General features: G+C 53.5%; 1 protein-coding gene across 1 annotated transcript in view; it reads left to right on the top strand.

Annotated features, from left to right (window-relative positions):
• Nucleotides 1–16,226, top strand: part of SMAD6 (SMAD family member 6) — a 73,578-nt gene that overhangs the window by 7,161 nt on the left and 50,191 nt on the right. The window contains exons 2-3 of the mRNA XM_040643076.1: nt 2,245–2,301; nt 5,976–6,053. Of these exons, the coding sequence (XP_040499010.1) occupies nt 2,245–2,301; nt 5,976–6,053 (135 nt within the window). The remainder of the gene's footprint in view (nt 1–2,244; nt 2,302–5,975; nt 6,054–16,226) is intronic.

The following is a 16,226-nucleotide window of genomic DNA, read 5'->3' as shown; positions in this document are numbered from 1 at the left end:
AGGGCAGTTGTCCAGAGCACCCCACCATGTGTGGCCTGAGCCTCAGCCAATCAGCTTTTTGCAAAAGGAACCCTAACACAGGAATTACAGGCCTTCCGGTAAGTGAGTGGGGAGTGGACAGGGCATGAGGCTGGGGGTCAGGAGACCTGGCTTCTGGCTGTGGCTCCGGCTGTACAACCAGTTTGCTGTGTGGCCCTGGGGGAGTCACCTCCCCCTGCCAGGCTTCAGTGGTCACGGTGCGGTGGGAGCGCCCGCCCCAGTTCTCTTTCCCTGGGAGCGGTAGCCCTACTAGCATTTTGCCTCTTGTCCTGAGAGGCTGGTCCTCACTCAAGTCTGGTCTCTAGCCCCTCCAAGGCCTCGAGGACCAGTGGGCCAAGCGGCTCCTACTGAAGGCGAAGAGTTCCCTTCCTGGGGTCTTGTTGGGGGTCTCCTTTGGGTCACCCCTTTCAACTTCTAGGTCCTCGCTCTCCACACCTTTGTCCGCAGAAGCCCCCACCTCTCCATTATCCTGGTCACCATTGTCTTTGTCCACACACGTTGACTGAGCACTTCCTGTGCATGTGGTGGACTGGGGTGAAGGGGTGTAATACAGGGTGCCTCTCGTTGCGTGTGTCCTTGGGATGTAGAGCAGAGTCAGGCCTGGGCCCAGATTCCAGTCCCACCATGATTGGCTGGGGGACACTGGGCAAGTCAGTCTTCTCATCTGTAAAATGGGAATAATAATGGCCATCTTGTTTATTTTTGAGAAAGGACAAAATAAGAATAGGTGCCCAGAAGCGTGACGAACCACGCTGTACCTAGGTTCCAAAAGAATACGATGATTTGCAATAAATGGAGTTGAAAGTGCCCGGCATGGAGAAAGACACAGGGTAGGCATTCAGCAAATGTTTGCTTCTCTCCCAGTGCCTATTCCATGATTCACTTTTCCTTCTCCCAAACTCCTGTCCACAAAAGATTCCCTGTTTCTAGACCTCAGAGCCTTGACTTTGTTGAAGTAATTTCAGGCTGGGAAAGCTGGGTGGGGGAGAAGGGAAGCTGCATTGGCTGTACAGAGCAAAACAAAAGCTCCTACAACTAGTTGTGCCTTATTATAATTGTGAAAAACACTTATTACCCCTGTGTCATTACTGATACCTGCCTAATAATAGTTATTAGCGCTTTACTACCACTGAGAGTTTGTTTTAGTCTGCGATTTGATGGTGTTTAGTTTCATTTAGGGAAAATGAAGGGTCATTTCATTCATGCAAATTGTTACTTAGTTTAGCAAATTGTTACTTCCCCTAAAGCAAGAGGCTAAGGAATTCTTCTGAAGGCAAAATATATGTTTTTAAGGAGGAGTATTTTAGGCAAATGAAAGGAAACCAGAAGAAGAACACGGCAGACAATAAGGAATCACAGAGGGTCTGAGCTGGGAGGTCATGGAGAGCTTGCGGTCTGCCCCGGCCCTACAAAGGGGGAGACTGAGGCTGAGAGCTAGCGGGAAGTGACCGGCTTAAGGTCTCCCATCTCGGAAGCGGGGTTGCCTTCCTGGGTTCTAGCCTGTCTTGCCCTCCTTCCTGCCCCTGAAGAATGTCAGTTGTAATGCAGCTTAGTTGGAAAGGAGCTTCTGTACCTCTCACACTCAGTTCTGATTAGAGTTGCCAAATTTAGCCAATAAAAGGACAGAATGCCTAGTTGAATTTGAATTTCCGATAAACACAGCACATAATTTTTTAGTATACGTAGTTGCCAAATAGTGCGAGGGATATACGTATACTAAAAATTATGCCACGCATATCCAAACTTCAAATTTAACAGAGCAGCCTGCGTTTTATCAGGCAGCCCTAGCTCTGCCTTTCCTTGCTCCCATGTTTCATTTGTTACAAGGACAACAGTTAGTGTTTGTACAGGTACTTTTCCAGAGTACCGAGAGCTGTTTTACATATATTCTCTCCGTTTGCCCTCCTGGCGAACCTGGCAGGTCTTTATGATTATTATCCCTGTTTAGAGCTGAGGAGACAGGCTCAGAGAGGGGAAGTAACTTGCCTGAGGTCACACAGCCAAAGGGGGCAGATGAGGGCTTGAGTCTGGGTCTGTACCCTGAGCCCGCAGCCTTACCTGTTGGGTAAGAGAGGTGGTGGGAGAAGAGAGTTTCCTGGGGGCTGGGCTTATTATTTGAGGACACCAATAATCAAAAGCAGGTCGAACCCCCAGGTGTGACCTCCCCTGCCCCAGCCGTGACGTGTTGTGTCTCCTGTCTTCCAGAATCACCACCACCCCCCTATTCTCGGCTGTCTCCTCGCGACGAGTACAAGCCACTGGGTAAGTGTCCTCCTTCCCACCCAGCTCCCTTTCAGTCCGGGGCCCAGCCTCAGTGCTGAAGGCCTGGAGGGGAGGGGTGGGGAAAGCAGGCCTGACTGCCTTTGCAATGGGGCGAAGTTTTACAAACACACCTACAGCTGGGCCAAAGCAGACCCAGGCTCTGCAGCGAGCTATTTACATCTCGAAATTCCTCCGCTCATCATTAACCTCTCTGTGACCTTTAAACATGGGCCTGTGGGAGATGAATGGGTTTTGGCTTAAGCACCTCATTGGAGATGGGGTGGTGTTTCTCCCTTTTCCTCTCTCCCTCCCCCAGCCCTCGGTTGCTCTCCTTTTAGCCTGCAGTAATTAGCACTATGACAGAGCATGAAGTCTCTGTGGAGAGGAGCCGTGTGGTCCCCCCCCATGCCAAGCCAACACGTTCACCTGGGCAGAAACAACAGCTGGACCATGGAGACAGCCTGTGTATCGGCGTAGAAAGCCCCTGGCATGGTCCGTCCCCTCGGTGCGCTCAGTGGACGTAGTCACTGTTTCAGGCAGGTCCCATTCGGAGGCAGAACGTGTTTTCTGGAAAACCTTGGGGCTAGACGAGTAGCTCATATTCTGGAGTAGAGGCTTGTGGTTTTGAGCTTGTTTTCTGGCCCTGCTGTACCTTCCAGTGGAGGGTCCAGGGGTGGGGCCAGTTAGTTTGGCTTTACTAGTACGAGGAGAGCAACTTTGTGACCCAGGCAGTTCCCGTGGGATTCAGGCTCTCGAAGTCAGCTGGCACGGCAGTGATGCTTAATACATTCCACCAAGTGACCACAAGAAGTGGGTTTGGTTTTGTTTTTTGGTAAAGGCCTCTTCCCAGTAGCCTGTGTCAGCATCATCTGGGAGGTCACTTCTAAGTGTCACAGACTCTCAGGCATCCAGGCCAGTTTTCTTTCCAGGCCCCCCTGTGGCGTCAGAAGTGCCCACCGGGTCCGCTCAGGAGTTTGACCTCTTCAGTCGAGGGGGACAGAGGCTGTCCCATGATGGCGTGTGAGTCAGTGGCTTAATGATGGCAACTTCCTCATTGTTTCTCCCCACGTCTGGTCATCCCGTGGATGGAGGAGCTTTATTTAGCTCTCCGGGGAACCCCAGAGGTCATCTGGTGGGACCCCCTCACTTCACAGATGAGGAATCTGGCTGAGGGATGGAGAGGGCCCCCTAGCTAATGAGCAGCAGGGCTGAGGCGGAAACCCACGAGCATCCCCCCTGTTCAGCTCAGCCATTCCCCATCCCTCCCTCACGGGCTTGTCTCAGCATTTCCCAAGTCAACATAATTGCACTAGTCGCTTAGGAGATCCCTAGTTCCATTAGAGGGGAAAAAAAATCCAAGTGTTCTTAGTAAATGTAGCCCCTCCGTTTGAATGTCAAGGATCATTGCCCTGAGGAATCGCGGGTCAGCCTGTGCTAAAGCAGCAAAAACCAAGACCACGCCTGGCCCTGCAGAGTGACCATTTGGAAGTCAACAGGTGTCTGGGTTATTTTACAAATGGGACGACTGAGGCCTAGAAAGAGGAAGTGACACTCGCTGGTGGTCATACAGCTCAGGAGTCTGCAAACTGCAGCCCACCAGCTGTTTTCGTACAGCTTGTGAGCTGAGGACGGTTTGTACTGTTGTAGATGGTTAAAAAAAATCAAAAGAACACTATTTCCTGACGTGTGAAGACGATATGAAATTCAAAGTCTAGCACCCATACAGAAAGTCCTGCTGGAGCATGGCCGCGTGCCCCCGTTCCCACTTCGTCTGTGCTGCTTCTGCACTGCAGTGACTCAGTTGAGTCGCTGTAACAGAGATCGTGTGGCTCACGAGGCTGAAAGCTTTATTTACAGTGGGGCCCTTTGCAGAAAAAGTTGGTGAGCCCTGATTTTTATGACTGATGGCAGAGGTGGGATGCAAGCCTGGGGCCCCAGCTTCCAGACAGGGTCCCTCCGTGGGACTTGAGCAGTGATCGAGGTCGGGAGTGTTCTTTTCTCCACCAGCCACTGCCCTGCTTCCGATGTCAGGGGTCACTAGAAGCAGTAAATGGGAGGCTTTGGAAGAATGCATGATAGGGCCTCATGAGCCGTGAAAGATGGAAACCGTTCCCCCTCCTGGGACCCTCACTTACAAAGCTGTCCACTGGGGCTCTCTAGCGGCTCCCGTGGAAATAAGGTTCAGCCTGCAATGTTGCTACTTCAGACAAGACTCGGGGCACTGAACACTTCGGGACCATTAGATGTGAAAAGCAAAACTCTCTTAAGAAGTTCCCACTTGGGCATTGTGGGTATTATTTTTATTTTAAAGAGATTTTCCATCTGTCCTTATTTCCCTCCTAACACATTTTACCAGCAGATAACTTTTTCGTGCCCTGATAAATAGTCCGAGCTATTTTTTGTATTATTTTCTTTTCCTTGCATTGTTGCTTTTTCATAAACAAAAAGTCAGTTCACTTCTAAGCCTCTGTGATCACATGAGACCAAAAAAAACCAAAATAAAACCCAGAACACCCAGTCAGCATCTGGCAAGTGGGAAACAACAAAACAAAACAAAACAAAAACCCCAAATTGGTTAATGTTTCATCTTCCCGTTCCCCAAACCTTGTGGTAAAAGGGGAAAAAAAAAATCCTGCAGGACCGAATGGAATTCTAACTAGCCAGGGCCTTGGCTAACGGTTTCTGTCCCAGGAATCCCCAGCTCGGAGTGGCTGTCCTGAGCCAGGTGGGACCAGCTGAGCCAGACCTGGGTTGATCTGGGTAAGAAGGTGACGAGCTGTCAGCCTCACAGGACATGCCTTATGACTCCTTCACACGGACAACACCTCGTGGCTGGGAGCAGAGGAAAAATTTTGCGAGTCCGCCTGCCCAAAAAGGCATCGGCTTGTCTGGGTAGCAGCTCAGCGTTCAAAAGAAAACGTGCAAAAGATTTTCCTTTCCCCATCTCACTGCACTGCAGACAGGGGAAAACAAATAATGCACGTCATATGAAGCACTTAAAATTACTTTAAAAAAAATGAACGTCTTAAAAAAAACCAGTCCAGGCGTTGAAAGTTGTTCTGTGAGCAGGTTTGGATGTTAAGGAGTGGAGGAGGGAAGAGGGAAAAAAAGTTAATCTGGGAGCAAATGCTTGAGCCCTTAATTAGAGGGGTGCAAGTGGGACAGAGTGAGGGTGGCTGGTAACTTGTTAAAACAGAGCTTCCCCAGCTCCAGCAGGAGGAAGGAAGGAAGGAAGGAGGAAGGAAGCAAGAAGGAACAACTTGAAGAATTTTAATGGTGGTAATTAAGCACAGCAACTATGAATTGTTTAGGGGCTTAATTTAACCTTACCCACGGAGGCTCCAAGTTGCTACTTGCTCAGTCCCCTGAACTTGGGTTATTTCTGTGGTCAGAGTAGTTGAGACTTTTTCAGGTGCCAAGGCTGCAGGAGTCAGCATTTTCCAGAGGAGTTCCAGGGCTGGCTGGCCTGGTCTCGTGTGATCATGGGACGAGGTTACAGAGTGGCATCAGAAAGCTGGGAGGGACACGGTGCCCTTTGTAAGCCCTTGTGTGCGCATACACATGCACACGGGTGCACGCGCGCGCACACACACACACACACACACACAGATGCGCGAGAGAGAAGAGAGGCATGCCCCACAGCCAACTAAGTTGTCTTTCTCTTTCCTCCGTAGATCTATCTGATTCCACATTGTCTTACACTGAAACGGAGGCCACCAACTCCCTCATCACCGCCCCGGGTGAATTCTCAGGTTGGCATGTCTGTCCTTGTACGGTGTTGAACGTCACAGAAGGGGACAGGTGGGAGGGAGGGCGGGCTCGATGGAGGCCTTTTTGATCCCTTCCCTCCTTTTCTTTGCCGCTGTCCTCCTTCCTCTTAGATAGGAGGACTCACTGTCTCTGTCGCCGGCGTCCTTGGGGTTAAGAACAATCGGAATGAATGAGATCTAAAGATGGTCACTTTGAAAGTGCCTGTTGGCCACATGCTCACCAGTTGTCTCCACCTTGTCTCTCGTGGAACTGGTGAAAGCCCAGCACAGCCCTCCGCCCCTCAGTGTATCAGGGGAGCCTCTTCTCCCAGCTGCCGAGAGGCCACAAAACGCATGTGTTTGTATACATTTATCTTTGTGGCTTTCTCCTCCTGTCCGCACTCTGGGAAGAGACGGACGTGGAGGGACAGAAGACGGGAAATAGAGTGGGTAGAATGAGCTTGGGGGAGGGTCTGGCAAGCGAGGAGTTTGCCAAATGCTGGTGGTTTCCATGTCTCTCGCTGAGCAGTGAATGCTGGGCTAGGAAGCAGAGAGAACCCCAGTTTGGAGTCCCCCAACCCCCTGCAATGAAGAGTTGGCCACAGGGATCCTCCCATTCCCGGGAATACCTAAGCCAAGCTTTCCTTAAGAAGTGAGAGGTTGTTGGGGACCTGGGGGTATCTGGAGCCAGGAGGGACTCTGGTGCCGAGGTCCATGGGACCGTTTGGGAGCATGGCGGATGGGTGTGCTAGGAAAACAGCTGGGGCTTGCGGCCTGCGTCTGTGCTGCGTGGCGGGACAGCCACAGGCTGGAGCTGCTTCCCAAGTGGGCATGGCTGGCTCTCTGGGTGAGGGCCTCTGTGTACATCTGAGCTGTCCTTCCCCTGCCCCATGCCCATGGCGTAATGGCAACAGCAGTGACCATAACTGTTTATGGAGTGCTTCCTTTTGGCCATGTCCTCGGCTTGGGCCCTGTATGTGCATCCTCTCAGAACAGCAGTAAAGTACTCGCCCCGGGTTACATAGTAGCAGAGCCGTTCCCCACCATGCTGCTGTGCTCCTGACTGCTGTCCCATCCCCCTTTTCTGCAAGGGCGGAATGTACCTCCAGTGCCTCCATTCCCCTATGTGAAATTCTGGCTGTCATTCTTGCCGTCCCCTCCCCATGACTCTAAGGGGGACACGATGCTGGCTGCGTGTGGCTGCCTGGCCATTACCCAGGTCCAAGCCCTTCCCCGTTCTTTCTGTATTCCATCACAACCATGGGAGGTCACACTAGTACACCTGTTTCAAAGATAGGAAAATGAGAAGCTGGAGCAGGAAGTGACTTGCCCAGGCTCCCATAGTGTGGGGCTCATGACACAGCTGGTACTCGCATCCTGGTCTTCTGGGTCCCCCTTGCCTTCTGGTCTCTGGTGGCCCCTCTGATTGGGGTTTTCTTCTGTACCTTTCGGCCCCTACTTGGTTACAATGTCTTTCCCTGAAAGACCTTACCAGATGAACACAGGAAGTTAATATTTTAATCCATTCTTTTTCTTCTGCGCCTGTGTGGATGGAAGCCACATAGGATTTTGAAGCAAGAGGCTGAATGGTATTTCTGAATGCATTATTCTGCGCCCCTGCCGACCCTTGGAATGTACTTAATGTAGGTGCATTGCATTGGCATGGGTCGTCTAGATGGATGGGTAACTTTTCGACATTCTCTGCTCCCCCCGCCCCTTAATGGTGGAAACTCCCATTTGCGGAGATGCTCGAGAATTCCACCCTCTGGGTCTATTTGCAGTTATGGTCTCTTCGGATCTGTGTCCTCCCAGAGCTGGCTGGGTGTGTGGCTCAGGCAGAAAGGAGCAGACCCCAGAGGACAAACAAGAACCGGGAGAGAGCGCCCTCTAGAGGGACACGTCCAGAGACCCCGGGGCTGTTAGGTTTGGCTGCCTTTGGGGCCCTGGGCCTGGCCCGGTGTCTCGGATTACCACCCAGTCATCCCAGAGCGGTGTGTGGTACTGGCCAGTGAACAGAGCCCTGCTGCTGTTTACTGTGGATGAGGCCCACATGGTTCGCATGAGAAAATTTGGCGCCCAGTGGCTTGGAATTCTGAGGGGCTAAAGGAGCTGAGGAGGAAGTTTGGGGTGTCCGGTGTGGGGGTGGGGGATCAAACGGGGTCTGCTGGGCTTTGGTCTGAGTTTGAGGTTGTCTCAAGAGGTGAGTGGAACGTTCCCTATGTGGTCACACCTTCCGGGGATGTCATGCGTCTCCTCCCATTCTGGGGGCTCGCTGGTCAACTTTTCCAGCTTCCTTGTGCTGTGGGACTCAGAGGGCCACTGGGCTGGCACTGCCCTCGCCTCCTGGGAGCTCCTAGGTTTGGGGCTGTGGTAGCTGTCACCCTGGAGGACAGGCTCAGGGATGGAGGCTCTGCAGGGTGAGGAGAAGGCCTAGAGGGGTGACAGTCTCCATGGGTGAAGGCAGGAGTCACCTGGGCTAGGCTGGAATGCGGGGCTTGCCTAAGGGCAGGGCGGGAGGTGAGGTCAGAAAGCTGCCAGGCAGAATGTGTCAGGCCAGGCCAGGGTGTTTGATGTTCAAGGACAGATAATAAGGCCGCTGCTCACAACAGTTGACACTTATGACACTCACTACTTAGCGCTTTGCTAAGAGCTGGTCATTCTCCATCTCATTGACTCCTTACTGCAACCCAGTGAGACAGATGTGATTCCCCCTGTTTTATAGGTGGGGAAACTGAGGCTTACTGCTGGGCCAGCTGCCCAAATTCCTGAATTGTAAGTGGCAGGCTCCAGCTGGGAGCCCAAGCGAGCTGTGTGACTGCCCAGCCTTCGTGCCCTGAGGGTCCTGCCTGGCATTCCACAGCTAGGGTTCCCATCCCCTTCCCGGAGACACACCCTGGTGGGGGATAGGGGCAAGGGAGCATGATCAAAAGAGCCCGGGGACAGCCTGGCCCTGCATAAGAACCGGGGATGGGGTGCAAGGGTGGGCACAGGTCTAGAGCTCTGTGCTCATCCTTGTCACCATCGGGCAAGGTGGTACAGACCGCCCGGAGACCACACCGGCCAGCTGCCCCAGCGCCTTCTGTCTCCCTGAGTCCCGAGGGGCTGCCGTTCCTGAGAGCCTGGCCCCTCTCTTGAGCGGAACGTCTGCAGCCCCGGGACGGAGCCCACTCTTGTTTGCCTTGCACTGTCTATTTTTATCCAGTTCCAAGGTCTCTACTTCACTTTCCTGTCCTGTTGTTGAGGCCACTTTAGGGGGATGGTGGGCATTTTGAGGTGCAGTCGTCGCCGGGGCAGGCAAGGACACGTGGGTGGCAGGGTAGGGGGGTGGCAGGACAGGAGAGGGTCTCACTGTAGCTCTCTGCCGAATGGTTGACGGGACACTCCTCTGATCTGGTGAACAGCTCCTAGGTGCATGATCCCTGCTAAACAGAAGACAGGCTCAGAGGGGACAGATGACTCCACTAAGATTGCTCGGTGAGGGGCAGAACATAGAGCTTCCACTAGAGCCAAAGACTCTGACGCCCGGAGTCCTGGAAGCCTAGAAGTCCCTTTCGGGGTGCCTTCAGAAGCTTGACAATCTGGAATCCTGGCCTAGCTCAGGGCCTGGGGTGCTGCCCTTGACTATCTAAAGCCCCCTCAGGCTATCTCCACCCCCTCCATGGCAATACCTCTCCCTTTCTCCTGTTCCTTAGATTTCAGTCTAGTTTGGGGAGGACAACAAGGTTAGCTGGTTAAATTCATACTAAGGTGTGAGTGGCTGGCTGACAACCCTTCCTGCTGCTGTGAAGGTAGAATATGCCATAATTTAGGGAATTAGGGGACGAAGGGCCATGTAGGCACGGCTGCTCTGAGGAGGGTTGAGGGAAGAGGACAGGGTTCTCTTGGCCCTCAGCTGCTCTAGGCTAGAAGAATAGAATGCACACGACAGGAGGAGCATTATGGCCTGGGTGAGAAGGAGCAGCCAGATCAGGCCCCGTGCTGGGTGCTGAGTGAGCGTCCGGCCGCTTAATGAGAGCCTGAAGCGCTGTGTTGCTTTAGAAGCCGGGCCTGCTTCACTCCCATGCCGTGGGGTCGGGGGGTGGGGGGGGTGCAGCCCTGGGCCCGCTTCTTCAGGAACCAGTGACTCCCCATGGTATCCTATTCTCGTGCCTATTGGATAACTGTTCGAGCACTTTATTAAGCACCCACTGTGTGCAGGGTATGGCGTAAGCTGCCAGTAAGGGACTGAGCTGTCCCTTTGGCTGACCTTGGAGGTGTGTCCTGGTATCTCATTCGTCAGAGCATGCTGTTCCCTTAGAGCTGTGCCAGTGAGGGTGAGCCCCTCATTTTTAGAGGGAAAGGTGCAGCGAAGGAAGGGAGCTGATAGGATCACGTGGGGGGTCGGGAGCTCAGCTGCATGTGGGTGTCTGTCCTCTCCCAACCAGACCGTACGCTTCTCGAGGGCACAGTCCATTCTCTAGGATTCTTGCATTCTGTACATGGACAGAGTTTGGGAACAGAGGCTCAGAGAGGTTAGGAGAGGAGGTGAGGGCCACACAGCAGGCATAAGCAAGTAGAGCCAGGTCACAACCTTGGTGGGTTCACATGCCCAAACACCTGCCTCGTTTCATCTCCGTGGTCTCTGAAGAGGTACCCTTTGGGGTTGCTGCTGTTTGGTGTTCATCGTCCGTGCCTACGGAAGCTGGGAGAGGAGCGTTGGTGCACAGTACTGTTTCCAGCCGCTCCCTCCATCTAGGGCCCAAGATGCTCTCCTCAGGCACTCCCGTCTAACAAACCCTAGAGCTCTTTGTTCTCCATGGTGCTTCGTTCAGTTTAGTCAGTGTGTGCTGGGTTTCTTTAGCGAAATCGGCTGAAGAGCATGGGCTGTGCACCTCGAGGCCCTGTGTTCAAGTCCCAGCTGTGCCCTTTCCTAGTTGTGGGACTTTGGGGCAGGCACTTAACCGCTATGAGATGATGCCTGTGAATCAGCCACGGCTTGGCACACAGCATATGGTAGATGTGGCCGCGACAGCGTGGCAGCCGCTGGGCTGGCAGCTGGGAGCAGAGATACAAATTACATTCTCTCTATCTTCATGGTACTCACAGACAGGTGAAGACACGGTGATAATGAGAAGTAGTAGAAGAGGCTGTCCTAGAGGAAGAAGAGGTTAGTGATTGACCCTAGGTGTGGTAGGGAGGCAGCCCAGGAAGACTTCCTGGAAGAGGTGATATCCAAGTTGGGTTTAATGGGATAAATAGGAGCCTACAAAAGAGACAAGGTTTGGGGGTGGGTCAATGTGTTCGAGGGAGAAGAAATAGCAGGTGCCAAGGTCTGGAGGTGTGAAAACAGCCTGAGGCTGAAAAAGCAAAGGAATTTAGAAGGGTTAGTAAACAAAGCACCAGGTGCTGGAGGGAGATGAGGCAGGGGAAGGCCAGGGCCTGGGTAATATTTTTTAAAAACTTTTTATTATAATATAGAGTGTACAGGTAAGTGTCCAGCTCAGTTTTTACAAACTGATCGCACCTGGGTGACTGACAGGCAGAGCCTGGATAACATCACTGTCACATGACAGTGCTTACTGGCTGTAGGTCTGGGGTGCTGCATGCCAGGCGAGTGGTTTAGGAGGGAGCATGGGAGGGAGCGCGGGGGAGTTTTAGCTGCAAAGAGGGTTTCACTTGGCTTTGGAGAGCAGGAAGGAAGTCTTACCTGGGGTTCGAGGCTGATGGTACCCAGACACAATTAGACTTGAACCCAGATCGTCCCCACAGATTAAAAGATGGCTTTTGCGTGTGGCCCCCACTTGCTCTGCCTACCCCCAGGTCAGGCTCTAGCTTGGAAGTGGTGGGCCTGGACTGACGCTGGGCTCCCGGGTCAGGACCAGCTTGCCATCTCCAATTCAGAAATGGCCCCAGACTCCTTGCCCTTTCTCAGGGTGTGGCTAACCTGGTTTGCAGGAAGCAGTGTAGGATGGCAATCAACATGCTCGAGTGGCTTCCAGGCTTGGCTTGGAGCTTTACCCTGTGGTGTGACCTCGGGCAAGCACTTCACATCCCCTGTCTCAGTTTGTTCAGCTGTATATTGGGCCACTGATCTCAGGGGCTCCTCGGCAATGCTGTGTTCTGGGCCTCGGGGTTGTGCATGGAGCTGGGGCTTCTGGCCTGCAGTACCTGAGCTTCCCATCATTGTCCCAAAGTAAAACTGCGCCTGGGACAAGGCCATGCAGAGGGAGGGGCTCAGCGTCCTGCACCTCCCTACCCTGAGAGCACTAAAGCTTGGGGCCTGGAGTAAGGGTACACTTGACCGATGAAGAATCCAAGGCCCAGAGAGGGCAACTGACATGCCTGAGATCACACAGCCTTATACCCTCTGGGGTTCCTGACAGAGGAACCCAGGGCTGGTGTGTTTCCTGATGGTAGGCTTTGGGATGGCAAGTCAATGTATTGATCATTTATTAAGAACCTACTGCGTGCCAGTGGCAGGTGATGTAAAGTGAAGAAAGCCTGGACCTCCCCCTTTAGGAGCTAATGGTCTAGAAGGAAAGGTAGGCGGCAAGCCAAGACTGGTGAGTGATTCTTGTGCTAAGTGCTGTGGAGATACGGGTGAGGCTCAGTACCAGCACAGAAGCAGGAGCAGGGGACGCTGTTGGGGTGGGAATGGGCTGTTTAGGGAAAGCATCAAGGAGAAGGCGATTCTGGGTTGGGTTTTGTGGGATGGCTAGGAGTTCACCAAGGAGCTAGAGACAGCCTGTGGGACAGAAGGCACAGCTCGTGCAGAAGCAGGGAGGTGTGCAGTGGCTGCGTGTTCTGAATTTGTTTATGGCTGGAAGTTGAGTATGTGAGAGATGGGGGAATAGGGGAAGAGGAGGAATCCAGAGACATTGTCCTCAATCTGGAGGAATGGACTGGAACAGAGGGACTGTGGTCATTGGGGCCAGAGGAACTCTAGGATATGCTTGGCTCTGGACCTTGTCTGGCATTCAGCATGGGGCCTAGCCCATAGCCAGAGGTCACTGTGGAATAAATGAATGAAGGAATAAATTATTATTTTTTTTTTTTTTTGCCTGGGACAAAGGGACCCAGAGTAAGAGAGAACACATAAGATCATCACGCATATTTGAGAATCACAGTAAACGCAGAGCTCCGTGCCAGGCTCCCTCTAAGTGCCATGCCTGTATTCATTCATGGAATCCTCCCAGCAGCTCTGTGAGGTCGCTACTTTTAGTAGCCAAATTAAAGGAGAAATAACTGAGGCTCAGAGAGGTTGAGTAATGTACCCAAGGTCATCCCGCTAGAAGCCAGGAGAAGTGGGATCAGAACTCAGGCCATCGGGCCCCTGTGGGGTTTCCCATGTCTGGCCCAGTGCCCCCTCCGCCCCCTGGAAGGTACAGGACCGACTTGGTTCTGGTTCCTCTTGGTGCTTCTGTGCCCCCCGGGGACCCGAGTTCTGGCAGGAACAACTCTCACCAGGTCCCAGAGCAGCTGTGCTCATTGGATGGCTGCTGGCTGGATACATGAATGACCAGAGGCATGGCGGGGGGAGGGGGGGGCAGGTCTCCGAGAGGGGGCTGTGGGGCCAAGGGGGGGTCCTGTTCCTGCCCAGGGTGGTTTGGCTCGAGCTGGAGGCAGCCAGTGCCTACCCCTCACTACACCTCAGGCAGCCTACATCTCCGGGAGAACCAGCAGGTTTTCTGAGGAGACCTGAAATTCCAGAAAATACACTTGGTTGCATCCAGCCTAATCACAACCATCTGTCTGCCGGGCTCTGTGGCTCGCCCTCCTCCTGTCCCCGCTGGCACGCTTTCCCTGGGCGTCTGTAACAATCGGGAGCCGCACTCGAAAGTTTCCTTGTCGGGGTAGAGTGGCTGCTGCCAAGAGCTCCTTCTTTGATGCAGAAAATATATCCTGAAGGTACTTTGTCAGATGTTTTTATATGAAACATTCTCCCTCCATGGCCCTTGGCTGCCAAGGGAAGTGGAGATGCATCACTTTCCCAGTTGCCCTTTGTGGAAAGAATTCCTGGTGTTTATGGGCCCTTTCCCCACACCACCCCTGTCAGGGCCTGGCACCCTCAGCTGGAAAGGGGAAGGCCTTACGGGTGGCATCCCTGCAAAGCCGGGGCTGCCTTGGCCCGAGGGAGGGACGCTACCCTCACCCTGTGGTAGAAGCTTCTGGGTTTGGAAAAACAGAGGTCTCATGTCTGGAGCAGACATCAAAGCCACTGCCCCAGACTGCGAGGTGAATCATTGCCGGGACTTTAATTGATCTTTAAAAGGAGAGGTAGGTGCTCAGAGATAGGGGCCTGGAAACCATTTTCATCTCTCTGAGTCGTCCAGGGTTGTGCCAGCACAGGACAGAGCTGGGAGCCACAGGGCTGTTGGGCCTTCCATGCCAGGTGGGGGAGAAGGTGGGCTCCAGCACACGGCCTGGCATCGGGGGTGGGGGTGGACAGCTGTGGGCAGCAGGGAGTGTCAGGAGGGAGGTGGGGGCCAAGTACACCTGTTCTCACTCTGGCTCTGGCTTCTTGGGCTGAACAGGCTGAAATGGGGGCTCCCAGAGGCGCACCTCTGTAGACAGGCTGTCTGTATCAGCCCATCAGGATGTGTGTACCCCAGGAAGTCCCAGACTGTGTCTCTCCCCACCCCTCCACCTGTCTCTGCTCACCTTCTTGTCCGCTGCCTTATGTCTGGCACTGAGGAGATATGCTCCCCAGCTGCTGTGCGGGGTCCCAGCCTTACGCTCGGTGGCTGTATGGTCTTCTGTAAAGCACATGTCTGCTCTGGGCCTCAGGTTCTGTCCTGCTAGGCTGAGGGATGTGGAGGGTCACTCCAGCCTACCCCCAGGGTGGCAGGAGGAGAGGGGACACTTTACAAAGCAAGGACTCCAGGCTGCTCTTGGGGCAGATGTTGGGAGTAGGGTTTGGGGGGTTGACTCTGTTGGGGGGGCAGGGCCTGGGTCTCCCCCACCTAGTGCCCAGCTCAGGGCTCGGTGTGTAGTAGGTACTGGGATTGTATCTGTGATTCACAGAACGGTCCCCCGAGAGGGTTTAAAACAAAACACAACAGATTTCATGGGGATACCATGGGTTCTCCGCACCCCTCGATTCTCTCAGCTCATGTCGTCTGTCTCTGGTTCAAGGAAACCGTGACTTGGGTTGGAGGAACCCTGCTTCTGGGGTCCCCAGTGCTGTTTGACCTGAGAGAGGAGCTGAGGATGGCAGAGAGGGCCCATCGCCTCTGACCTGGCTGCCCAGCTGTGTCTTAGCTGCCTGCCCTCTTCCTCACAGGGCAAAGGCCAGAGAGAGCCTCCGAAGCTTCCTTCTGAGTTTAATGATAGTGCTGTTCCTGGCCTGGGGGCCAGGAGACCCAGCTCCCAGTCCTGGCTCTGTCTCACATCTCTTGGTGGTCTCAAACTGCTTCTGTTTGGCTTCTCCATCTGTAAAATGGGTCAGTCGGTCTAACTCATTGGTTCTCCGCCCTCTTTGCACGTTAGAGTTCCCTGAAGAGTTTTTAAAAAGCTCAGACCCTATCCTGGAGTGGCTGGGGAGGGACAGGCCATCAGGATTTTTTAAAAATTCCCCAGGTGATTGTCATATCTGGCTAAGAACCCAGATCTAGAGGGACCTAGAGCATCCAGGCCATCTTCCCCTCAAGGCAGGAGCCTTTTCTGTAGCTGGGCCCCCAGCCTACACTTGACCACTTCTGGGGATGGGCGCACAAGACATCTTAAAACAGGTGTTGTAACTGGCAGTGTAATAACTTAGCCTCCCTTTTGCAGCCTTATTCCACTTCTCACAAGTGGGCCTGGCCACACCTCACGGCCACCACGGAGGCCCCACATGTATGATGCCGGGTGCGCATTTGAGTTTCTGTAAGTGGTAACGAGGTGACTTGGTAATCAAGCATCAGCCTGTGGGACAGGATGGCATGAAGGCCAAGGTACCCAAGGCGGGGCCTTCTCAGGAAATTTACAATCTAACTGGAAAGATTGGGGGGAAAAATCGCCTCTTAGAGAGGCAGGGTAAATGCTGTTTCCTCAGGAAACAGTGTAGGCTGGGAGACAGAGGCGGCCCAGGCAGCTTCAGGGGATGCTGGGAGTGGAGTTGGGGCGAAGGTCAGACAGAGGGTTTCACCAGGCCACAGGGGAAAGGGCACCCCAGGTCTCGGGGCCTGCTGGGCAAAGGCAAGGCCATGGGAAGAT

Source organism: Ursus maritimus, unplaced genomic scaffold (assembly GCF_017311325.1).
Source record: "Ursus maritimus isolate PB19 unplaced genomic scaffold, ASM1731132v1 scaffold_27, whole genome shotgun sequence".
Classification (NCBI taxonomy): domain Eukaryota; kingdom Metazoa; phylum Chordata; class Mammalia; order Carnivora; family Ursidae; genus Ursus; species Ursus maritimus.
The sequence above is the reverse complement of the archived record's forward strand: the minus strand, read 5'-3'. Positions and strand labels throughout refer to the sequence as shown.